This window comes from Pongo pygmaeus, chromosome 3 (genome assembly GCF_028885625.2).
Source record: "Pongo pygmaeus isolate AG05252 chromosome 3, NHGRI_mPonPyg2-v2.0_pri, whole genome shotgun sequence".
Taxonomy (NCBI): Eukaryota; Metazoa; Chordata; class Mammalia; order Primates; family Hominidae; genus Pongo; species Pongo pygmaeus.
In genome coordinates, this window is record NC_072376.2 from 135,487,782 (window position 1) to 135,514,633 (window position 26,852).

At 38.0% G+C, this 26,852-nt stretch overlaps 2 protein-coding genes across 2 annotated transcripts in view; one reads left to right on the plus strand and one right to left on the minus strand.

The window, feature by feature from the left end:
* Positions 1–6,028, plus strand: part of FGF2 (fibroblast growth factor 2) — a 71,079-nt gene extending 65,051 nt beyond the window's left edge. Inside the window, exon 3 of the mRNA XM_054484990.2 lies at positions 1–6,028. Within this exon, the coding sequence (XP_054340965.1) occupies positions 1–186 (186 nt within the window). The 3' untranslated portion in view covers positions 187–6,028.
* NUDT6 (nudix hydrolase 6) lies at positions 437–26,825 on the minus strand. Its single transcript, XM_054484987.2, has 5 exons — positions 26,534–26,825; positions 21,672–21,875; positions 16,636–16,691; positions 5,408–5,462; positions 437–1,016 (listed from the first exon to the last, which is right to left on the minus strand). Exons 1-5 carry the CDS (start codon positions 26,769–26,771, stop codon positions 619–621), a joined length of 951 nt encoding a protein of 316 aa, XP_054340962.1. The 5' UTR covers positions 26,772–26,825; the 3' UTR covers positions 437–618.
* Positions 26,826–26,852: the final 27 nt, after the last annotated feature.

Consider the following 26,852-nt stretch of genomic DNA (forward strand, 5'->3'; position numbering starts at 1 on the left):
AAATGTGTTACGGATGAGTGTTTCTTTTTTGAACGATTGGAATCTAATAACTACAATACTTACCGGTCAAGGAAATACACCAGTTGGTATGTGGCACTGAAACGAACTGGGCAGTATAAACTTGGATCCAAAACAGGACCTGGGCAGAAAGCTATACTTTTTCTTCCAATGTCTGCTAAGAGCTGATTTTAATGGCCACATCTAATCTCATTTCACATGAAAGAGGAAGTATATTTTAGAAATTTGTTAATGAGAGTAAAAGAAAATAAATGTGTATAGCTCAGTTTGGATAATTGGTCAAACAACTTTTTATCCAGTAGTAAAATATGTAACCATTGTCCCAGTAAAGAAAACTAACAAAAGTTGTAAAATGTATACTCTCCCTTTTATATTGCATCTGCTGTTACCCAGTGAAGGCTTACCTAGAGCAATGATCTTTTTCATGCATTTGCTTTATTTGAAAAGAGGCTTTTAAAATGTGCATGTTTAGAAACAAAATTTCTTCATGGAAATCATATACATTAGAAAATCACAGTCAGATATTTAATCAATCCAAAATGTCCACTATTTCTTATGTCATTCGTTAGTCTACATGTTTCTAAACATATAAATGTGAATTTAATCAATTCCTTTCATAGTTTTATAATTCTCTGGCAGTTCCTTGTGATAGAGTTTATAAAACAGGCCTGTGTGAACTGCTGGAAGTTCTTCCACAGTCAGGTCAATTTTGTCAAACCCTTCTCTGTACCCATACAGCAGCAGCCTAGCAACTCTGCTGGTGATGGGAGTTGTATTTTCAGTCTTCGCCAGGTCATTGAGATCCATCCACTCACATCTTAAGCATTCATGCTGGCAAAAATTTATGGTGAATGAATATGGCTTTAGGCGGCAGATGATATACATATCTGACTTCCCAAAAGCTCCAGGATTTGTGTGCTGTTGCCGAATACTCAGGAGGGACCTGAATTCTGATTTTATACCAGTCTCTTCAAAAACTTCTCGAACCGCTGTGTCTCCTACATAAAAAAAGAGATGTACAAATCAATAATAATTACACTTTTAGAAACTGTATCATCAAAGATTTTCAGTTAAAATAGCATTATGTAATAAAGGCTCAAAACATTACCCTAACAAAGTAAAGTTTTCAATACAAATTCTTTGCCTTGTGGATATCAAGAAATCCCAAAATATTTTCATACCACTGTAAATTCAAGAAGCTTTTGAAATGCTGAATATTTCTTTGGCTGCTACTTGGAGGCTTATCTACCTGTACATTTTTGGGGTCAGCTCTTTTTAACTTCTTGCTGCTCTGTTTCCCAAAAGGTAAAAATATAGATTGAAAAGTTAAAACATTTTGCATGGCTGCAGTTCCTTTGTTTCTTGAGATAAGATTCCAAAGAACTTAGATTCATTTCTTCAACACCGAAATGCTGGAGGTGTTTCATCAGTTTTCTAGAAACTTGGAATATGAATAATTCTATAATTCAACAAAGGTTGTCACATTTTATAAGGTTGATTTTTCAATTAAATGCAAATTTGTGTGGCAGGATTTTTATTGCCATTAACATATTTTTGTGGCTGCTTTTTCTACACATCCAGATGGTCCCTCTAACTGGGCTTCCTCTAATTTTGTGATGCTCTGTCATTGTCTCCCAAGGTATTTAGGAGAAGCCCTTTAAAAAGCTGCCTTCCTCTACCACTTTGCTGGAAAGCTTCACAATTGTCACAGACAAAGATTTTTGTTCCAATACTCGTTTTGCCTCCATTTTTCTTGTTTGTCAAATAGTAAATGATATTTGGCCTTGCAGTAATCCTACTGGTGAAAAACATGCAAAGAAGAGGAAGTCACAGAAACATGTCTCAATTACCATGTGCTCTGACTGTAGACTGTCTTACCATAGACTGTCTTACCAATCCCCTGGATATGCTCTTGTTTTTTTCCCTCTAATAGCTATGGAAAGATGCATAGAAAGAGTATAATGTTTTAAAACATAAGGCATTTATCTGCCATTTTTCAATTACATGCTGACTTCCCTTACAATTGAGATTTGCCCATAGGATAAACATGGTTAGAAATAACTGAAAGCATAAAAGAAAAATCTAGGCCGGGTGCAGTGGCTCATGCCTATATTCCCTGCACTTTGGGAGGCCAAAGCAGGAGGATCGCTTGAGCCCAGGAGTTCAAGACCAACCTGGTGAAACGCCGTCTCTACAAAAAAACACAAAAATTAGCCAGGCATGGTGGCGTGTACATGTGGTCTCAGCTACTTGGGAGGCTGCGGTGGGAGGTTGATCACTTGAGGCTGAGAGGCCAAGGTTGCAGTGAGCCATAATCGTGCCACTGCACTCCAGCCTCGGCAACAGAGTGAGGCTTTGTCTCAAAAACAGAGAAATTTTCCTTAATAAGAAAAGTAATTTTTACTCTGACATGCAATACATTTGTTATTAAATTTATTATTTAAGATGGTAGCACTGTCTTAAATTGTATAAAATATCCCCTAACATGTTTAAATGTCCATTTTTATTCATTATGCTTTGAAAAATAATTATGGGGAAATACATGTTTGTTATTAAATTTATTATTAAAGATAGTAGCACTAGTCTTAAATTTGATATAACATCTCCTAACTTGTTTAAATGTCCATTTTTATTCTTTATGTTTGAAAATAAATTATGGGGATCCTATTTAGCTCTTAGTACCACTAATCAAAAGTTCAGCATGTAGCTCATGATCTATGCTGTTTCTATGTCGTGGAAGCACCGGATGGGGGAAGTGAGCAAATCTGCCCTGCTCAGCAGTCACCATAGCAGCTGACTGAAAATCAGCACTGCCTGAGTAGTTTTGATCAGTTTAACTTGAATCACTAACTGACTGAAAATTGAATGGGCAAATAAGTGCTTTTGTCTCCAGAGTATGCGGGAGACCCTTCCACCTCAAGTTAGATATTTCTTCCCCAAGGATTTCAAGATGAATTGAAATTTTTAATCAAGATAGTGTGCTTTATTCTGTTGTATTTTTTATTATTTTAATATACTGTAAGCTAAACTGAAATAACATTTGCTGTTTTATAGGTTTGAAGAACATAGGAAAAACTAAGAGGTTTTGTTTTTATTTTTGCTGATGAAGAGATATGTTTAAATATGTTGTTTTGTTTAGTTACAGGACAATAATGAAATGGAGTTTATATTTGTTAATTTCTATTTTGTTATATTTAATAATAGAATTAGATTGAAATAAAATATAATGGGAAATAATCTGCAGAATGTGGGTTTTCCTGGTGTTTCCCTCTGACTCTAGTGCACTGATGATCTCTGATAAGGCTCAGCTGCTTTATAATTCTCTGGCTAATGCAGGAGATACTCTTCCTGCCAGTGGTAATACGATTTTTTAGGAAGGCAGTTTGTCAATTTTAATCTTGTGGATACCTTTATACTCTTAGGGTATTATTTTATACAAAAGCCTTGAGGATTGCATTCTATTTTCTATATGACCCTCTTGATTTTTAAAAAACACTATGGATAACAATTCTTCATTTACCTAGTATTATGAAAGAATGAAGGAGTTCAAACAAATGTGTTTCCCAGTTAACTAGAGTTTACTGTTTGAGCCAATAGAAATGTTTAACTGTTTGTCATGGCAGTATTCCTAAAGTACATTGCATGTTTTCCTAAATACAGAGTTTAAATAATTTCAGTAATTCTTAGATGATTCAGCTTCATCATTAAGAATATCTTTTGTTTTATGTTGAGTTAGAAATGCCTTCATATAGACATAGTCTTTCAGACCTCTACTGTCAGTTTTCATTTCTAGCTGCTTTCAGAGTTTTATGAATTTTAAGGCAAAGCTTTAATTTATACTAAGCTTAGGAAGTATGGCTAATGCCAGCTGCAGTTTTTTTCTTCTTAATTCCACATGACTGAGGCATATATGATCTCTGGATAGGTGAGTTGTTGTGACAACCACAAACACTTTTTTTTTTAAAGAAAAAAAAGGTAGTGAATTTTTAATTATCTGGACTTTAAGAAGGATTCTGGAGTATACTTAGGCCTGAAATTATATGTATTTGGCTTGGAAATATGTGTTTCTTCAATTACATCTACAAATAAGTACAGCTGAAATTCAGAGGACCCATAAGAGTTCACATGAAAAAAATCAATTCATTTGAAAAGGCAAGATGCAGGAGAGAGGAAGCCTTGCAAACCTGCAGACTGCTTTTTGCCCAATATAGATTGGGTAAGGATGCAAAACATAAGCTTAATTAGCTCACATGCTCAGCTCTCACGTGGCACCAGTGGATAGTGTGAGAGAATTAGGCTGTAGAACAAATGGCCTCTTTCAGCATTCGCACCACTACAAAATCATCTTTTATATCAACAGAAGAGTAAGCATAAACTAAGCAAAAGGTCAATAAGTACCTGAAACCAAGATTGGCTAGAGATATATCTTAATGCAATCCATTTTCTGATGGATTGTTAGGTGTTGGCTATATAATGTATGTATGGTATTTTGATTTGTGTAAAAGTTTTAAAAATCAAGCTTTAAGTACATGGACATTTTTAAATAAAATATTTAAAGACAATTTAGAAAACTGCCTTAATATCATTGTTGGCTAAATAGAATAGGGGACATGCATATTAAGGAAAAGGTCATGGAGAACTAATATTGGTATCAAACAAATACATTAATTTGTTGTGATACACATTGAATTTGATCCAATAGTTTAAGGAATAGGTAGGAAAATTTGGTTTCTATTTTTCGATTTCCTGTAAATCAGTGACATAAATAATTCTTAGCTTATTTTATATTTCCTTGTCTTAAATACTGAGCTCAGTAAGTTGTGTTAGGGGATTATTTCTCAGTTGAGACTTTCGTATATGACATTTTACTATGTTTTGACTTCCTGACTATTAAAAATAAATAGTAGATACAATTTTCATAAAGTGAAGAATTATATCATCACTGCTTTATAACTGACTTTATTATATTTATTTCAGAGTTCATTTAAAGGCTACTATTCATCCTCTGTGATGGAATGGTCAGGAATTTGTTTTCTCATAGTTTAATTCCAACAACAATATTAGTCATATCCAAAATAACCTTTAATCCTAAACTTTACTGATGTATATCCAAAGCTTCTCCTTTTCAGACAGATTAATCCAGAAGCAGTCATAAACAGAAGAATAGGTGGTATGTTCCTAATGATATTATTTCTACTAATGGAATAAACTGTAATATTAGAAATTATGCTGCTAATTATATCAGCTCTGAGGTAATTTCTGAAATGTTCAGACCCAGTCTGAACAAATTAGAAAATTTAACTTTTTATTCTTAGCTATAAAGCAAGAAAGTGAACACATTAATTTTCTCAACATTTTCAAGCCAATTAAAAATACGGAAGATACACACCAATATCTTCTTCAGGCTCTGACAGGCCTCCTGGAAACTTCCACATATTTTTCAACTGCAGTATAAAGTCAGAAAATAAAGTTAACATAACTTTCACTAACACATACATATGTAGATTTCACAAAATCAACCTATAATTGGTCAAAGTGGTTGAGAATATATTTTTTAGTAATTGCATGCAAAATTTTTCTAGCTTCCATCCTTTCTCCCTCGTTTCTTCTTTTTTTGGGGGAGCTGGTAACTGATGAAATCTTTTCCCACCTTTTCTCTTCAGGAAATATAAGTGGTTTTGTTTGGTTAACGTGATACATTCGCGTGTATGAATGAAACATCGGAGGGAAACATCTACTGAATTTCTGTAATTTAAAATATTTTGCTGCTAGTTAACTATGAACAGATAGAAGAATCTTACAGATGCTGCTATAAATAAGTAGAAAATACAGTATAAATTTCATCACTAAAATATGCTATTTTAAAATCTATTTCCTATATTGTATTTCTAATCAGATGTATTACTCTTATTATTTCTATTGTATGTGTTAATGATTTTATGTAAAAATGTAATTGCTTTTCATGAGTAGTATGAATAAAATTGATCAGTTTGTGTTTTCTTGTCTCCCATTTCTTTGTGTCTTCTTGTCTATGAATTCTTTTTTCTTTTTTTTTGCCGGGGAGGGGCAGGTGGAAAGATCTGATCTTGGAATAGGGATAAATATAGAAAAATGGATTAAAAACAATTATGAGATGACATGGACAATATTCTTATGGCTGACATGATTACTTTTTTTTTTCCTGTTAGAGTTCTATCTATCCATCACATGATAAAAGAAAAGAATGAGAAATTATAACATACTCATAAGGGAGCTGTACCTTTGGCTAGTACCCTATACTCTTCATTCATAAAATAAGTTATGGACCTTTTACTGGTTTGCTTTGTGACACACTCATTTCCTGGATGAATGCTTCTTAAAAGGATGTGTCATTTCTCAACTATGCTAGGTTGGAGACCAGTGGCATGGTTCCCAGAGTTTCCATAGACTGTTGATTATGTGGGTACAGAATTCAGGCTTTCAGTGTCTGGGCTAGGCTTGACATTAATTTATAAAGGATATTATGCTTTACTTTATTAATGTAGAAATATATCTGTAAATATACCTCTATATCAATGCACTGTCTTCTAGATTCCTTTTGGAAATATTCCCAGAAGGTTTATTTCTCTAGAAACTATGCAGTCTTTGTCTGACAAGATGTTGAACTTTACCACCGTAAATTCCATTTACTTTTTGAGACAGGGTCTCATTCTGCTGGCCAGCCTGGAGTGCAGTGGCACCATCAGAGCTCACTGCAGTCTTGACCTGCCTGGGCTCAGGTGATCCTCCCACCTCAGCTTCCTGAGTAGTTGGGACTACAGGTGTGCACCACCACACCTAATTTTTTTTTTTTTTTTTTTTTTAGAGATGAGGTTTCACCATGTTGCCCAGGCTGGTCTTGAACTCCTGAGGGTCAGGCAGTCCTCCCACCTGGGCTTCCCAAAGTGCTGGGGTTACAGGCGTGAGCTACCATAACCAGCCTGTAAGTTCTGTTTCTAACAAAAGAAAAGTTATAATGGAGCAGACAAATGTTTCCCAAAAAGAATAAAAGTCAACTTTAAAAATCTTTGACCATAAATGATTAGAGATTGATTGTTAATTAAATCTGGAGATGAACTTATTAGAAGGGGGAAATGCTAGACATAAGGATTGAAAACAGCTCACACAAATTTGATTTTGACTTTCATAAACCTTTTATATGGAAATATTAGGTATATGTTTATGCTGGTAAGTATTTTGTGACATTTTATGGCACCACTTAGGTTTTTAAAATGCTTGCTTCTCCCCTAAAAAAGCTTGAGCCTGAGTGTAGTCTTAAGTAGTAGACAGGCCTAAGCTATGTGGTTTGTGAAAAATCTAGTTAATGTCCTAGATATGATCAGTAGTGAGATGAGCATGTCTTCCCACTTTTTTTTCTTTATATCAAACAATTCCCATTAGCTGTGTTTAGCAATATAACAACAACATTAAAATACTAATGCTGGGCACAGTGCCTCACATCTGTAATCCCAGCGCTTTGGGAGACTGAGACAGGAAGATCACTTGAGCCTTGGAGTTCAAGGCTGCAGTGAGTTATTGTGCCACCACACTCCAGCCTGGGCAACAGAGTGAGACCCCAGATGCTATGCCAGGTCTGACCCACAGACTCTGACTGAATGACGGATGAAAAAATGCACTCAGGCACAGATCACAGATATCCAATGAAAGAGCGGGCTGGGGACAGGGCCACTCATAGGAAGAGTTGCAGTAGCCACGGCCCTGACAAGCCAGTGCTGTGGGCATTTATTCAGTACAGATTTAATGACAAAGGCCTTGAGTCAACACAGTTGTGGGTAATTAACATGGTCATGCCCCCTCACCCCCCGCCACCCCCACCACCACTGCCCCAGAGAGAGCAGTCCTGTGCGCCAACAGTTAACTTACCTAGATCAGTGTCTTTACATCCCCATGTTACCTAAACTAAGCTTTCAGGCATCAGATAAGAGAATCTGGCTGCCTTCAGCCAAATCCTTTTCTGAAGCTTTTGTAAACCTTCCAGCCTTCCAAGAAGGTTTGCATCTTTCTACAAATTTTCCCACCACCCTGACCAAATCTCCTACACTATGCTAAATATTTGTATAAGAATTATGCATATTTAAACTTCCTTCTTTTCCTTCGGCAATCCTTTTCCGAAGCTTTTGTAAACCTTCCAGCCTTCCAAGAAGGTTTGTATCTTTCTACAATTTTTCCCACCACCCTATTTCCCACCACAATCTCCTATGCTATGCTAAATATTTGTGTAAGAATTATGCACATTTAAACTTCACAATACTCCCATGAGAGGCTATAATTTGTTCCCATTTTAGAGGTGATGAAACTGAGGGCATAAAAACACTTGACTGGGGTCACACACCTAGTATGTGATAAACTCAGTGTTAAAATCCAGGCAGGCTGGTTCTAACCATCTTTCAAGAAATTGTAAAAGTCGATTTGATATTTTCTCACTAATCCTTAGTGACTGTCCACTGCTTTTTCATATACCTTTTAATCTCTTCCTTGGACCTAATTGGAACATTCTATGTAAATCCAATTAGATTCTGTGTCTTAGACTTACACTTTTCCAGGGCTCACAAATGTGGACTACAGTTTAGTGCCAAATGTCTTTGTATCTATCTGTTGCTTGTGAGTTCCCCATCTAGAATGTTCTGATTGGCATGGAATTTATTTCTTAGCTAGTGATCTTTTATTATTCTTTCTTTCCAGTATATTGTTTTATGGCGAAAAAATTACTGAGGATCGGTTTTGAAAATGTAGCCTATGAGATTATGTTTTTCATCTTTGTTCTCCCTTCCTATAAAAGAAGATGATATCTCTATGCCTCAAGTGTAAAATTCCATGATCCTTTTTTTTCCTAATCTTAGAAAAAGGAACTTTCCACTCTCTTGTGAAAGAAATATTCTAAAATGCTCTTGTGCTTAGCTGCTTTGTTGGGTGCCACTCAACATGCACATATATGACCCCTCCCTGCTTTGAGTTGGTGAGGTCTAGTTCCTTTAAGCATATCTGATTTTCACATACTACAGAAGGTATAGTATCCTTTTAACTTATAAAAATATGTGATTTTAACCATATTAAAGCATATCTGATTTTCACATACTACAAAAGGTATAGTATCCTTTTAACTTACAAAAATATGTTATTTTAAACCATATTTAGAGTAGTTCCATCATATTTTGGAATGGTGAATGGTATGACAATTTTCCTATACATTTGCCAATTACAAGTCTGATGTTCTTTGTGTGTGTGTAGCAGTAAATGGAAAACAGAAGACAGTGTGGATGATGTAAGGGTGGTCTCATTTATCACTCTGCAATCCTTCCTTCCCCACTGTTAGAAATTGCTAGCCCAAGAAATAATCATTTTGGCTACTAAGAAAGGGTAAATTTTCTGATGCATTTTTTAGAGATATTAACAGAATGTAAGATGCTTTCTCTGTTAAAGCATGTTCAAGTTTAAAACCACTATTTCTTTGAAAACTTATCCTGAAGATAAACTCAAGTTTATTTTAGGGTTTCTAGAATGGGTGAAAGGAATTATTCATTTTCTGATTCTTTTTCTGTTTTCCCCGTTCCACAGACATCTGCTTTCCTAAGCAGAGGATTCATTTTAAGACCTTCCCTAGGCACGGCTACAACCCTTAAAAGACTACTAATTTTTTTCAGCCATATCTCAAGAACCCAGAGCAAGGGCACAGACCTGCTAGCCTTTTCCCTTTGGTTCTCATATATATGTGACCCTCTTTTTCTGTCTTTACTCCAACTTGGTCAGATGCCAGAAATTTGGTTATCTTTTATTTTTCATTGTTCTAGTCTTTAATAATCCTATCGCCTTTTATAATTCAGACCTACTGTATTTAGATGAATCTCACTAGATACAATATTATCACTGTTACCAATGAGATAGAAGCTACCACAGATGTCTCATAAGTTTGTTCATTCATTTAATAGAAATTTATTGCTTGTTAGGTGTTGGGCATACAGAAGTTAATGTATATGGCAAGCATAAAGAAGTTAATGTATATATATTGGGCATACCGAAGTTAATGTACATGGCAAACTCAGTCATTCTTTTTATGTTGGCACCATGTGTTTTTCTTAATAACACATCTCTACCTTACATAACATTTATTCATTTTATTATTTGTATCTGACACACTTGAATGTAAGCTCCATATGTAGAAACTTTGCTTAACTCCATAAGTGGAAACTATACATCCGTTCACTGATGTATACCTAGTGCTTAGTGTACCATGTATTTTTCTTAATAACACATCTCCACCTTATATAATATTCATTCGTTTTATTATTTGTATCTTATGCATTTGAATGTAAGCTCCCTACGTAGAAACTTTACTTTGTTCACCGATGTGTACCTAGTGCTTAGAACAGTGTATACAGCAGAGTATGTATGAGAACTCAGTAATATTCAGTGAATGAATTAATGGGTCCCTACCCTTAACTCTTGAACACCCAGTTTATGGGGTCAAGTCACTGTTAGGTCTTTTATTACTTAAAATATTGGGGTAGGGATGAAGGACTGGAATATGTGTGTAGGGAAAGAGAAAGGACATGTAAGTGTCAATTTAGATATGTGTTTGAATTTGTGCATATGCTGATGTTGAGGGTTAAATTTTCATCTGCAAAGAACACTTGACATTAATGCCTGGGGAGAGTGAGGTACGTAAAGAAAGGAGAGAAACTGGCTTGGATATCTGAAAAGAATGCCAATTAGTTATTTATAATAAGTAAATAAGTATATATAATCTACATATAATTTATTAAACATTAAATATAAATTACATATTGTTAATAGCTATCAGTTATATTGAACTATACATAATACCAAATATTTACAGAAATTAAATTATTCCTCTTATTTTTATTACAACATTGAACTATATGTTAATTCTTAATTTTCATATTTTGTTGCTCTCTTGGATCTCTGTTTATAACTTAAAAAAATCAAAACCCTACTTAGGAGTATCATTCCTACTTAATCCACAAATAAACTGTCTTACATAATTTGAACTTCTTTAGCTCCTACCAGTACCAACTGCCTAAAAGTGTAGGGGGAGCATGACTACATTCTGAAAAGCATCACTTTCTTGGTCTTAAAGGACCAATTATTGGCAGGTTTGAAAATCAGCAGAGCCAGGAAGCTCAATGTGCTAGTTTAGTGGTTCTCAAACTTTACATCAGAATCACCTGGAGGGCTTATAAACACAGAATTGCTGGGCTTTATCCTCTAGAGCGTCAGATTCCACGGATCTGGGGTGGGGCCTGAGAATTTGCATTTTTAATAAGTTGATGCTGTTATTGTCTCTCAGCTCCAAATCTACCCTTCTGTACTTGCTTAGTGATGCTGGAGCTGGGATTCTGCTAACCAGTTTCTGCTTTGCCAGCTGACTCCCTTTTATGCTCCACCATTATAGACTGCAAGGCTGGAGGAGGAAGGGACTAGCTCCTTACTGTGGGCTTTCTGTGTGCTGGTGGTTCCCGTGAGTATCACTGCTTCAAGGCTGCTTCCCTCTAGCAGCAGCAGTTCCTTCCCATAGTATCAGCAGAATCCAGTTTGAAGTTTTCCTAACATTTGTAAGAGAAGCTTCATTTTGCATCCCCTTCCCAAGAGACACCAGCAAGCTGATGCCTCATTCTCAAAGATATGGGTCCAGTTGAACCAGCACTAGCTGAACAGCACTAGGTTTGAGTTTTAACTGTGCATGGTCCCACATGAAGGGACCCACAACCCACCAGAATGGCATAATGATGACTCTAAACTGAAGATATTTAAGATACAGCAGATGCAGAAAGAAGCATTTCTGAGCTTCCCTTATCTGACTAAAGGAAAAGCTTTCTGAGAATGAAGCTGCCATTAATCCCCTGAGTAGGAGTGGGGGATTGAGGGGGTTGGGGAAGCTTTCAGCCAGGCAGGAGACTGACCATTAGCACCTAGATGAGAAATTGCATAACAAAACTTTGTCAGAAGCTACTATGCCTGCATGTTTTCACTAGAAGCCCTACACCCTTCTATCCCCTTTTATATTAAGATGATATAGTATACAGTATATAAACCCTTACCCCTGGCCAAGCCATTCCTTACAGAGTACTCTTAAACTTTTCTCCTGTAAATCTATCTGTTGTCAATTAATTTGGAGCACCATCCCCTCCACCCAGTTCTAAGTTGGTAGAGGAAAAGCTTTCTTCCCCACTTACTTTTTTTTTTTTTTTTTTTTTTTAAGACAGAGTCTTGCTCTGTTGGCTAGGCTGGAGTGCAATGGCATGATCTTGGCTCACTGCAACCTCTGTCTCCCAGGTTCAAGCGATTCTCGTGCCTCAGCCTTCCAAGTAGTTTGGATCACAGGTGCATACCACCATGCCCGCCTAATTTTTGTATTTTTATAGAGACGCGGTTTTACCATGTTAGCCAGGCTGGTCTTGAACTCTTGAACTCGTGATCTGCCTGCCTCGGCCTCCCAAAGTGCTGGGATTACAGGCGTGAGCCTCTGTGCCTCGCCTCTTCCTCACCTACTTTATGACTTAACCTTTTTGGTTGACTTTCCCAGTCTGTGAAATTAGGACAAGTTGCTATGATGATTAAAGTAGGTAATTAATATACAGCACATAGTGTGTCTGGAGTTGGTTCCTTCCAGTGGGTTCTTGGTCTCGCTGACTTCAAGAATGAAGCCGCGGACCTTCGCGGTGAGTGTTAACAGCTCTTAGAGTCGGCACAGACCCAAAGAGTGAGCAGCAGCAAGATTTCTTATGCAGAGCCAAAGAACAAAGCTTCCACACCATGGAAGGGGACCCGAGCAGGTTAGGGGCTGACTGAAATGGCCAGCTTTTATTCCCTTATTTGTCCCCGCCCACATCCTGCTGATTGGTCCATTTCACAGAGCAGTGATTGGTCCATTTTACAGAGTGCTGATTGGTGCATTTACAATCTTCTAGCTAGACAGAAAAGTTCTCCAAGTCCCCACTCGACCTAGGAAGTCCAGCTGGCTTCACCTCTCAATATGATAGTGTGAAGCACAGGTTAAACATTCACTATATGCTAAATGGTATTATTAATAAAATCAAGTTTCTTAATGTCTTACATTAAGTTGATTTTCTCAGTAGTTTTGTCACACTATAACATTAAAGTTGCATCTTCCAGGCTTTTAGATCATAGCATATTTTACTCAGTAGGTTCTTTTTACATTTGGATCTTTTGTTATTTGAATGTGAATGAGGATGATCAATCATATGTAGGCCTGTGTATATACATGTACACAGAGACAGTCCCATTATTTGTTTACCCCTCTATGTGCTGTTATACTTTACCTCTGCCAACATAAAAGTGGTCTTTTCCACATAGGAAATTTTAGGAGTGCTATTCACACATTTCCACCCATGAGTCACAGACAGAACTAGGACTTCGAGAGGTCATCTCTCATTCAGGTATTCTCTGATAAGTCACTCAGTGCCTAACACACCTCTGACAAATGGTTTCCTGGCTTCCACAGTTTCTCCAAATCCTTTAACAAATATTTGGAGGCTAAGACTGCAGACTAGTCAGTAAAGATGCACAAGGATTTCTTGTGCATCTGATTCCTTGTGCACTGACGACTCCTAAGAGGTCATCAGTTCTGGTTGCCATCCTGAATATTCCAGACTATTTCTGATTTTAAGTACACTGTCCTAATATTATTAAATACTCTATCTTTTGCAGAGCCCTCAGGCAAGGGGAGGCTGTTTTCTGTAGCCAGAAGAAGGGTGCTGCTTCTACTGGCTCAGAGGGTTCAAGAGAATTTGAAATTCAAAATTCTTATGTCCATTCACTCAGGGTCGCAGGATCCCCACTCTTTTCCTGTTAGGGGATTGGCTTTGACATAGGATACTTGTCAAACTCTATTCAGTCTCCTTTGCAGCTCTGATATTCTTACAGTTGGATCTAGGCCTGATTTTCAATATTGCCTTTGTGGCTGGAGAATATGGGGGTCTCTTTAAATGGTGCCATGGAGGTCTTGGGGTTTTCATATTGTGCCTTGAATTGGCAGGCTGACTTGAGCTTGTCATTTTTATTTTGCCAAGGCATCTAAACTAGTTAACAAAAGCTAGCCATCTCCAAAGCTATATAATTATTATTACCCCCTGTACTCTTAAAGTGCCATGGCTACCAAACAACTCAATACTTCTGTTTCCATCTGTACCTCATTCCTTTCCATATGTAAGAATCTTAGTAGCTGCTATGTTACTATATGCCAGGGCTTATCACTACCCAACTCTATTGATGCCAGCATGCTGACTGGACCTGGAAAGTAGGAAGTGTCACGTATTCTAGATGTCCTAGTAAGACATCTGGGTGCTAGAGGATAGGAGATGCCCCTATTAAGTGTTTAGAAGTATAGTTGTCAGAGGTGTTTAAATCAGAGTGACCCCATCTTGTAAAGAGGCTGGCTAAAATAAGGCTGAGACTTGCTGGGCTGCATTACCAGGAGGTTAGGCATTCTAAGTCACAGGATGAGATAGGAGGTTGCACAAGATACAGGTCATAAAGACCCTGCTGATAAAACAGGTTGCAGTAAAGAAGCCAGCCAAAACCCACCAAAACCAAGATGTGGATGAAAGTGACCTCTGGTCATCCTTACTGCTCATTATATGCTAATTATAGTTCATTAGCATGCTAAATGACACTCCCACCATGACAGTTGACAAATGCCATGGTAATATCAGGAAGTTACCCTATTTGGTCTAAAAAGGGGAGGAACCCTCAGTTCCAGGAATTGCCTGCCCCTTTCCTGGAAAACTCATGAATAAGCCAACCCTTGATTATATGTTTAGCATATAATCAAGAAATAACTCTAAGTATCCTTAGTGGAGAAGCCCAAGCCACTGCTCTCCATCTGGAGTAGCCATTGTTTGTTCCTTTACTTTCTTTTCTTTTTTTTTTTTTGAGACGAGTCTCACTCTGTCGCCCTGGCTGGAGGGCAGTGGCATGATCTCAGGTTTCGGCAACCTCCGCCTCCTGGGTTCTAGCGATTCTCCTGCCTCAGCCTCCCGAGTAGCTGGGATTACAGGCATGTGCCACCATGCTCTGCTAATTTTTGTGTTTTTTTAAAGTACAGATGGGGTTTCACCATGTTAGCCAGGCTGGTCTCAAACTCCTGGCCTCAAGTGATCCACCCGCCTCAGCCTGCCAAAGTGCTGAGATTACAGGCACCAGCCACTGCACCTGGCCTATTCCTTTACTTTCTTTTTTTTTTTTTTTTTTTTTGAGACGGAGTCTCACTCAGTCACCCAGGCTGGAGTGCAGTGGCGCGATCTCAGCTCACTGCAGCCTCCACCTCCCAGGTTCACGCCATTCTCCTGCCTCAGCTTCCTGAGTGGCAGGAACTACAGGCACCTGCCACCACACCCGGCTAATTTTTTGTATTTTTAGTAGAGACGGGGTTTCACGTGTTAGCCAGGATGGTCTCCATCTCCTGACCTCGTGATCTGCCCACCTCGGCCTCCCAAAGTGCAGGGATTACAGGCGTGAGCCACTGCGCCCGGCCCTTTTACTTTCTTAATAAACTTGCTTTCACTTTATGGATTCACCCGAATTCTTTCTTGTGTGAGATCCAAGAACCCTCTCTTGGGGTCTGGATCAGGACCCCCTTCTGGTAACAGTAGTCTGTAGATCTCTAAGGTATGGGTGATTTGGTGCACCTTGCAACTATCCCCACTCACAGCAGTTGGAGCAAATGTTTGACTATGTCCACTAATATTTGCTGAAGTCTCAGAAAGTATCAAAATCATTATTCTTTTTCACTTTTACTTCTGACTCCTGAGCATGAAAACATCTGATCCCTAATCACGGTACTTCTCTGGGAAATATTTGTTGCTTCTAGTCACCTAGACTCCTTACCTTGGTATCCAATCCTCTTCACATTGTTTCCAATCTAGCTCTCAAGTCAAATATCTTACCACTCTCCATACTCTGGGCCACAATGAACTTTTTACCATTATTTCTAAACTATGTCAGTCCCTTTCTGAGCTCTGTGCCTTTGTACAAGCAATTCGAAATTTATCAGTTTGTTTTTTTATCTTTTTTCTTCTACACCTGGAAAGCTCCTACTCATTCTTCAAGACCTAGTTTAAATTTCACCTCCTTTGAGAAGTCTTTGGGGACTTCTTCAGGCAAAGTTAATTGCTGTCATCTATTGTATGACTGTCTTTCCAAATAAATAGTAAGCTACAGGGCATAAGGTATACTGTCTTACTGCTTTTTATATTCTCAGCACCTGGCACAGAGCAGAAACTCATTGAATGCTGAATGAATGGAAGAATATCTTGATAATATATTAAAGCAGACTTGTCTTCCCAATTAAATACAGTCATTTATAATTTTCCTTTAGCCATAAAGTAATAGATAGTAACACTGAGTGTTACCTGGAAATTTTCAAGGTCTGTATAAGTAGTTTGGTTTAAATAAATATCTAAGGTGATCCATAACTGCTTAGAAATGATTTTTAAAATATCTTTCTGTAACCCCTTAGGCATATTAAAATTTCTATATTTTATTCTTCTCTAGAAAGAAATAAACATTTAGGAAGCAATTTATAAAACAGAAGCAGCTTACTTTATTTCGATCTTGTACAACCAGTATTTTTCTAGTACTTTCATCAAATACAGCTCCTATTGGGGGAAAAAGAAAAGATAATTGAGAAATATTAATTTCATTCACCTGAATCTCTTCCTACACTCTCTATCTGTGGTGATCAAAATTCTACCCATACTTGAAGCCCTGGTTCAAATACAGGTTGAGTATTCCTTATCTAAAATGTTTGAGAGCAGAAGTGTTAGATTTTTCTGGATTTTGGAATATTTTCATATACATAATGAGTTATCTTGGGGATAGGACCCAAGTTTAAACATGAAATTCATTTATGTTTCATATATACCTTATACTCATAGCCTGAAGGCAATTTTATACAATATTTTAAATAATATTGTGCATGAAAACAGTTTTGACTGCATTTTGACTGTGACTTGTCACATGAGGTCAGGTATGGAATTTTCCACTAGTGGCATCACACCATTGCTCAAGCACTTTTGGATTTTGCAGCATTTTGGATCTTTGATTTGTAGATTAGGGATGGCCAACCTGTACCACCTCATCCATGAAGACACTAAGTGCTTGTCTTAGTCCATTTGGGCTGCTATAACAAAATAACCATAGACTGGGCAGTTTATAAACAATAAACTTATTTCTCACAGTTCTAGAAGCTAGGAAGTCCAAGATCAAGGTGCTGGCAGATTCAGTGTCTGATAAGGGCTCATTCTTTACAGACGGTGCCTTCTAGCCCTGTCCTCACACAGTGAAAGGGGCAAACAAGCTCCTGTGGGCCTCTTTCATAAGGGCCTCATCATGGGAGCTCTGCCCTCATGCTCTAGTCACCTCCTAAAGGCCCCACCTCTTAATACCATCACACTGGGGATCAGGTTTCAACATATGAATTTTAGGGCGAACAAACATTCAGACAACAGATGTGCTTACAATATTTATTGAATAAATGAATTGACTTCTCATTTTTATTCCTTGAATCACTATGCATACAACCCAGGCTGTGCCCCCTGATGATCCAAGTCTCAAATATCTCAATATTTATTTCAAGACCTTTCTGAAGCCGATTAAATTTTCTTATTATGTATATATACAATTTTATAATCTACTAATATACTGCTTTGGAAGAGTTCTTTGTTTTATATATGTTTTAAGTTCTGGTTCTTTTTTTTGTTTATTCATTCATCATACACATTGCATATTCTCTCTTTCTTTTTAAAAATATTTCCCTTTGGGCAATCTTGGGTCAAAAATACAAATGACATATTAGTGATTTTTATTATGATCCTTTAGATGCTATGATTTAAACATTACTTATATTTAAATAATGTGGGATGACATTTTTTAAAAGATACTTTCTACATATTTGTCCATGCTTTCAGTATTAACTGAGTTCCTATATACAATGTATATAGATCCTATGCGTATTAATTGAGCTCCTACTATGTGCCAGGCACTTTTCTAGGTGCTACAGATACAGTGGTGAACAACACAAATGAAACTCCCTATCCTTATGGGGCTCACATTCTGGTATGTGTGTGGGGAGGCACCAAAACAAACAAAAAATAAATTATATAGAATATTAGAAAGTGATAAATGCTATGTAGAGATAGAATATAGAGAAGGAATAAATATGTGTAACATGGGGAAAAGTAATTGAAATGCCATTGAAATGAAAACACTACACTTGACTATTTTAAAGCAGGAAGGAAAATCACCAAGTGAGATATAATTAACATTAACATTGGCTTCTATTAGAAAATGTAAGCTATAATTTAACTGGGCTTTATAAGAGGTAGAATGCTAAAGAAATGCCAAGGAAACTTACTCTTAAATTTTAATAATTTGTGGTTACTCAAATTGAACTTCTCCCTAATGAATTCACTGTAAACATGAGCACAGTATCAGAGATAAAACCAGCACCACTAAAGCACAATTTGAGCGACCCCTGCTGGTCACAACATAAAAATTATTATTGTGATTAGGCACTGTGCTTCAATGTACATTAGCTCAGGTATAAGTCACAATAATCCTGTGAGTGATATCAGTGTCTGGCTTTATATAGCTCTAAATGGTAGAACTGGGACTGACAGCCAGTCTGTCTGGATTCTAGGCAGGCACACTCTTCTCACTGTGCAATGCTGCCCCTCCACAATACTGAAACTGCTCTCTCAGAAGACTCACATTTCCATCCCATTCATTAAAAAAAATTGAGTATCTACTTTATGCCAGTCACTGTCTTTAGCTTGAGGATATCGTGGTGACCAAGACAGATAAAATATATGCCTTTATGGAGTTTATATTATTGTGGGAGAGATTTAGTGATACAATATAATTAATTATATATACATGATACAATAGAATTTCAGACTGTGATAAATGCTATAAAGAAAAATAGAGCTGGATAAAGGGACAAGGAATGATGGCACTAGTGTGCAAGGAGAAGTCACTTCTAGACAGGAGGGTCAGGAGATTTTCTGAGAAGGAGACACTTGAGCAGAAACTTCGGCTATAAAGAACTAGATAAAGTTCTGGAGAAGCATGCGGCAGGAAGATGAGCCAGTGGATGTCAAGGCTCTGAGTCAGACACAAGCTTGCTAAGTTTGAAAAGCAAAAGAAAGCAATGGCTCAAGCTATTCCAGCCACATCTGCCTTCAGTAGTTTATAACAAATGCCAATTATTTTTCTTTCCACCTAAAAACTCTGCACCCCAGCCTGGGCAACATGACGAAACCCTATCTCTACAAAAAATACAACGATTAGCCTGGCATGGTGGCGCATGCCTGTAGTCCCAGCTACTTGGGAGGCTAAGGCAGGAGGATCACTTGAGCTAAAGAGGTGGAGGTCGGAATGAGCCCAGATCATGACACTGCATTCCAGCCTGGGTGACAAAGTGAGACCCTGCTTCAAAAAAAAAAAAAAAAAAGCAAGACAAAAAACAACTCTGCACCTTTCCAGAACAATTTCCTTCATTACCTTGTCCACACCTCCAACAGGGGCTTCAAATCCTAGTTAGTGTTCAAGATTGGTCAAGTTCTGCATCTCTTATTCTTTGAACTGCTCTGACACCCTAAACTATAATGTACAATATACAATATAGTACTTAGTTATCAACAGGTCCTTCATAGGATACTCTTTCTGCACATATTACCAATTCTGTAGTAATAACTGGGAACTCTTAAGAGTCTGTGACCGTGAATGATAATTATTTGTATAACTTTCCATTGAAGTGTGAGGCTGTCACTAAATTATTGAGTAGAATCTTTTGAAATAGAGCTGAATGGAGAGTTTCTGAATGTCTACTTGCTACAGGGAAGTAAGACAGGGACAGAGAAGACATCATTAGGCATTCTTGAACAATTCCTTGAAAAGCCTTTATAAAAGCCTTGAAAAGCAAACTACTTAAAAACTCTTGTAAATTATATAAAGGCAAATAAAATTATTAATTAAATAACTAATATGTTTCATTGCTTTCATTTATTAAGGTCATAAGGATTCTTTACTATTATAGTTTTTCTGGAAATCTAAGAATTTTCTTAACCCTGGTCCTTAAAGGGTAGTACTGAGACCAGCAGCAGCAGCAGCAGCAGCAGCAGCAAAAACAGAAACAGCCAGGAAAATACCTGAATTTTCAGGTCCCACCCCAGACCTACTGAATCAGAAACTCTGGGGATAGGGCCCAGCAATCTGTTTTAAGATTACAGGTGATTTTGATGCAATCTACAATGTGAGAATCTGTGTCTTACTCTGAGGGAAGTCTTCTCTCAACTTTCTTATGTCTCTGAAGCTGATCAGCCACTTCAAAATTCTACTCTACACTTAAATTACACTATTTTAAACAACTGTTTGGCACAATAATGTAAATATTATTAAGAAGTAATGTTCAAATCATTGAAAAATTGGTGTGCTTTACCTGAAATTCAACATAAAAGTTATCATTTACTTTACGAATTTACATAATTAGTGCTAACATGTTTTACTCTACAATAAATTTATTCCCTGATCCCAATTCAGTGCTACTATTTGAGTAGTGAAGTTTAATTATATGTGTAAAATATATTCAAGCATATCCTTTGGAAAACTAAGCACTAAACTTGTTTTCTGTGCTTCTGTCTGCTGATTGAGGCAAACTTCATCTACTTAAAAGCACTATGTAATAGTCCTATTTAAAAGCACTATGTAATAGTCCTATTTAAAAGCACTATGTAATAGATACTGTAGTCCCCCTTGTCCAGTTTTGCTTTCTGTGATTTCAGTTATACAAGGTCAACCATAGTCTCAAAGTATTACATCACTACTCTTGTGCTTTGGGACATTAATAAGGAAAATAAGGGTTATTTGAATCCGAGTACTGTGATACTGGGACAGCTGATCTGATAACAGGGAAGGCTACTAAGTAACTAATGGATAGGTAGCCTATGGATCGTGGATACACTGGACATAGGGATGATTCACGGCCTGGTGGGACAGAGCAGGATAGTGAGAGATTTCATCACATTACTCAGAACAGCATGCAATTTAAAACTTGAGAGTTTTTTTCTGGAATTTTCCATTTAGGTCATAATGCCTGTCATTCACCTCACTTCACCTCATCGTGCAGGTGAATACAAAAGGGTGAATACAAAACAATATTTTGAGAGAGACCACATTCACATAACTTTTATTACAGTATACTTTTATAACTGTTTAATTTATTGTTAGTTATCGTTAATCTCTTACTGTGCCTAACTTATAAGTTAAACTTTATCATAAATATGTGTGATAGGAAAAAACATGGTGTATATATATATATATACACCACAGATAGTACCAAATCCTATATATATATATATATATACACATATATATATATAGGATTTGGTACTATCTGCGGTTACAGGTGCCCACTGGGGGTCTTGGAACACATCCTGTGCAGATAGGGTGGATCAACCGTAATCATTTAATCAAATAACTCATTCCACATGAATAAACTATTTGCTTAGCTGTAACAAGCAAGAAATTGGGTGAACGTCTAAAAAGTTAATTCTGCCCATCATGAGTTTGAAACTGACCTGCAACTCCTACTTGATGTGAAGCATATCCTGGTAATCTGCTGGGCCCTTCTCCCAGCCACAGAGTCAACGTTGATGAATCCGATTCTGCGTGGTGAAAGTAGAAGCCCAGGGAAGCAGCAGGGGCAATAAATCGGCTTTGGAGGATAGGAATGTGCAGCCATACAGCTGTTCTACCTTCTGATTGCCATTGCTGTACTGCAGCTAAATGCAGAAGAAAAAAGTCTAAATAATTTCCAAAGAGACGAGTGGAACAAATTAAAACTCACCTCAGGGTTTCACCTCCTCCAGGAAGCCATCTTTAAGCAAAAGAGGTCCCCAAATGTCTTGTTCACATCGCTGGCACTGGAAGTACCATGTTTTATAGTAACCACCTTGTTTATATGATTTTTCCATCAGACTGAATTCCTTCAGAATAAAGTCATTACACTATTGACCTTTATATCCATACCACCAAAGACAATGCTTGGCACATAACAGATGTTCTGTAGTTTTAGAGTGGACAAATAAAAGGATTTAAACCGAATCAAATACCATTTTAATGCTGTTCCTTTTAACATCCTTAGGTTTAATCTTAATGACAATTATGGACCTCTATTTTTTTCTTCCTTTAGGATTTCTGTTATAATGTTTTTAATGTATAAATTTCAAGGTAGTTAAACTTTGTTTTTAAATAATGTATGCTGGTTGTAGAAATTTTGAAAATAAAAAATATGAAGAAATCAAACTTCACATTTTACTAGCATATAGGAATAAAATTCTAATTTTTCCTTATTATAGATAATATCATGGTGAATATAATTATAGGTTTTCTATCTTTGCCTTCTTTAAATTCTCTTTACTACTTAAGATTGAGCCAGGGGAAAAAGATGCTAATATCTATTTGAAACTTACTAAGTTCCAAGCACTTTATATATATTATCTCATTAAGTACACAACCATGAAAGGTATTACTACCTTAAGTTTATGGGTGAAGAAATAAATACTTCAGTTTTAGAGTTTTTGGAAAAGCTTTTCAGATCACTTTCTTCATCCATCATCTCACTTAATCTTTATAATAACCCTATAAAGCGTGTGTGTGCACACGTGTGTGCATGCATGCACACGTGTGTGTGTCTGTCTTTGGGGGTTGATTATGTAATAGTTAATTAACTTTCCCTTCTCTTTTCCCTAGCTCTGCAGGAAGCTCCTCTCTTTTAAGGACAATGTTCTCTACCTCTTTGAAAGTTGGTGTGCCTAGCACAGCAACAGGCACACGGGGCCTTTAATAAAGACTTCCTGATTTGAGTTAGCATGCAGTGGAGTTATGGGATCAGGTCCTTCTCACCTTGCTCTCTTTGTCTGATGACATCTTTTAAAAATTGAGGTAAAGTACATAAAGTAAAATGTACAAATCTTAAGTGTACATTTCATGTGATTTGACATACGTGTATACCGATAATACACTTTAACATTATAGAACATTTCTATCACTCCATACATTTCACATGTGCTCCTTCCCAGGCAATCCTTCCAATCAAATTAAAAGGCTACTTTCTAAAAGCAATGCTATTTGCTTGCTGTTTTATATCTACACTCTTTGTCTTGGAGAATCCACTCTCACTGCTTCAGCTGACACCTACATGAGGATGGCTGCCCAGCCCTGACCTCACTGAACACCAAACTTTCTGTTCTCCAGTTGCTCCCAGACATTTCCTGTCCTGAAGGTTACCACTTCAAACTTCACAAAGCGTGTTCAAAACTGAATCTTTTTTTTTTTGTTGTTGTTGTTGTTGAGACGGAGTCTTGCTCTGTCGCCAGGTTGGAGTGCAATGGTGCAATCTCGGCTCACTGCAACCTCTGCTTCCTGGGTTCAAGCGATTCTCCTGTCTCAGCCTCCCAAGTAGCTGGAATTACAGGTGTGTGCCACCATGCCCAGCTAATTTTTGTATTTTTAGTAGAGACGGGGTTTCACCATATTGGCCAGGATGGTCTTGATATCTTGACCTTGTGATCCGCCCGCCTCGGCCTCCCAAAGTGCTGGGATTACAGGCGTGACCCACCGCGCCTGGCCAAAACTGAATCTTACACCCCAAACTAGCTTCATTTATAAGCTTATTTATTTTTGGCACCAATGCTTGAAACCTTAGAATCATTTTAAAATTGTTTTCTTCTTTTCCCTAATAAGCTTTATTGCTTTTTCTTCCCCCACCTCCCATTCCCATTGCTAATATTTATCCTTCAAAGTCCAGCTCATATTCCACGTCTTTGACCAGTCTTTCCTAACCACTGCTCATGAGCTCACCATTATATGAATTTAAAGACTACTATGTCTGTACAATTTATTAGGACTTATTACATATGACCTAATGATATCTCTTCCATTAGCTATTTTTTCCAATCCTATTTAATATTCTATGCATTTGCAATCCTCCAGGGTAACCCTACATTATGCACCGGGGCTCAATTTGTACTAATGAAATGACTGGCTTGCCTAAAGTCACATAGCTGGTGAGTGGCATAGCAGGGACCAGAACCAGTGCTATTTCATTACTGATGCAGATATGTTATGTGTGAAGCTAACAACATATTGCCTGTTTATCCCTCTAACTTTAGTTATTGGTAACAAAACATCAATAGTTCATGTTCTAAAAGAATATGAATAGTTGACTTCTTATTCCACTAAGAATATGGACTTCTTAGTCCATAAAGACTAAGAATAGTGGACTTCATGTGTAAATAGTCACTCTTTATAGGCACTACCATTCAGTTAGTTTTGTTCAATTATAACAACAGAACCAGCAGGAGTTCTTCCAGGTAGCATAGTGCAGTAAGACAGGTGTAGAGCCAGAGCAAGTAACTTTTTCTCTCTGTGCCTCACTACTGTCATCTTTAAAATGGGAATAATAATGCTATCTACCTCAAAGGGTTGTTAGGAGGATTAATTACTATTTATAAAGATCCTAAAACATCTACCATTAAGTGCAACAAAATCTGTTTTATTAAAAAAAATAACAAGTATTTGGTACATAAGTTTACAAATTAGTCTCATCTTTGATCAACGCATCTATCCAGTAATTAGAGCTGGCATTATTCACAAAAAGCAAGGTAAGAAGCAAATATTTTCAGTGGCAATTTGTCTAATGCCTGGCTAAGCACATGGCAGAACCTGGTACTTAAACCCAGAATGTGCACCTCCAAATCGAACAGCTTTCTGCTTTGCCATGCTGACTGGGGTAGTGCTTTGATCACCTGTTTGGTCATTGATAAGTATCAGTGGGTGCAACACCTGTGTCTACCCACACACTGGAAGATAAAACGATTGATTCTCCTATTAGTGACACTGTTGCAGTCTAAGCGGGCTTGTCAGCAATTACTACCAAGTAGGAGAGAAAATAATGTGAAGAGGTAAGAAGTCTGGGAATGAGGATGAGTAAACATTGAAATAACTAGCTCAATTATATTTACAGATATGCTTCTTGCCATATTCTTCAATAGGATGAAGATTATTTCGAGTTTCCAGTGTGAGAGATTTTTCCATAGTTGAATTTGCATGCTATGCCTTCAATTAGATTATAAAACCCTCAGAGGCCGTTTGAAAAACTGCTGCACCACTAAATCAAGGACTTCTTCCAAAGTGAAGGCTCCTCCATCCAAGCTTTCTTATCATTGGGCTCAAGGTTCAAAGCCAGTAAAAAGTTTTCTTATTGAAGACTGAAACCACCCACCACCCTCCCTGGTTAATCATAAAAGAAGCGTTATTCTAAAAACTCCAGTTCTTGCTGGGACAGCTGTTGACCCAATTCGTATACAAATGTGACACTCTGAACCTCTGTAGTTTAGTATTTGATAGCCCAACAGGGTGACTATATTCAATAAAGATTCAGGCTGGGTGCAGTGGCTCCTGCCTGTAATCCCAGCACTTTGAGGGGCCAAGGCGGGAGAATCAGTTGAGCCCAGGAGACTGAGACAAGCCTGGGCAACACAGTGAGACACCGTTTCTAGAAAAAATAGAAAAAAGCCAGATGCACGCCTATAGTCCTAGCTACCCAGGAGGCTGAGGTGGGAGGATTGCTTGAGCTCAAGGGTTGGAGGCTGCAGTGAACCCTGATCCCACCACTGCACTCCAGCCTGGGAGACAGAATGATATTCGGTCTCAAAAAAAAAAAAAAATTGTACATTTAAAAATAACTAAGAGTAACTGGATTGTGGTTGAATGCTTGTGGTGATATCTCATTTACCCTGATGTAATTATTACACGTTTATACCTCTATCAAAATAGCTCATATACCCCATAAACATACAAACCTACTATGGATCCACAAAAATTAAAAATTTTTTTAAAAAAGCCTCTTTGGTCCACTCAGTCCACCACCTCGTATTAGAATGTAAGAGTTTTTTTCCTTGGGAAAAGTGTCCGACAGAACCAAGGCTCGGTAAAGGATAGTAATAATGTAATAATATAATATTAACAAACATCTACTGAGCTTTAAATACGTGGCAGGCACTGTGCTGTGCACTTTATATGCATTACCCAAATTAACTCTCAGTAATTCCAGGAGGTCCTATTACCGGGGTCTATGGAAGAGGAAACGGTGGTTTACGGCAATTTCCGAATGTCGCACACTAGAAAGCGGACCAGCAACCAGGGTTGCAGATCCCAGAGTCCGGGATCTTCACCATTTCACCCAACCGCCTTAGGGACCTCCCAGCAAAAGGTCTAAGCACGAATGCTCCAGAAAACAGGTCCGGGTCTCGCGTGCCTTCTCCCTTTCCCTCTGGGCTCGACAGTGGTGCACAGAGCGACTCGGGAGTGGGGGCCGCGGTTATTTCATTAGAAAAGCTCTGGAGCCCCGGGAGCCCTTCGTCCCAGGCGCACTTGCCCTGCAATCCCTTCTGGAAGGCGGCAGCGTCCAGGCGGTCCAGCGCGTCGAGCCGCGCCAGGCGCACCGAGATGCCCCCGAATCTGTCCAGCTCGCCCTGCAGATCGCACGCTCCAACTGGGGGATTCCGCACGTAACCCTGTGCGCCCGAGACCCAGCGGTAACCCGCCGAAGGCCGGGGGCCGTAGGTCCGGGAAAGCACCGCTTGCCAGCGGCCCAAGCTCAGTGGCGGCCGCATCTCCACGCCGCCTAATTCGTCAGTTGCCCACGTTGCCCAAATGACCCCTCCGCGCTCCAAGGCGGAGATCGCGGCCGTACA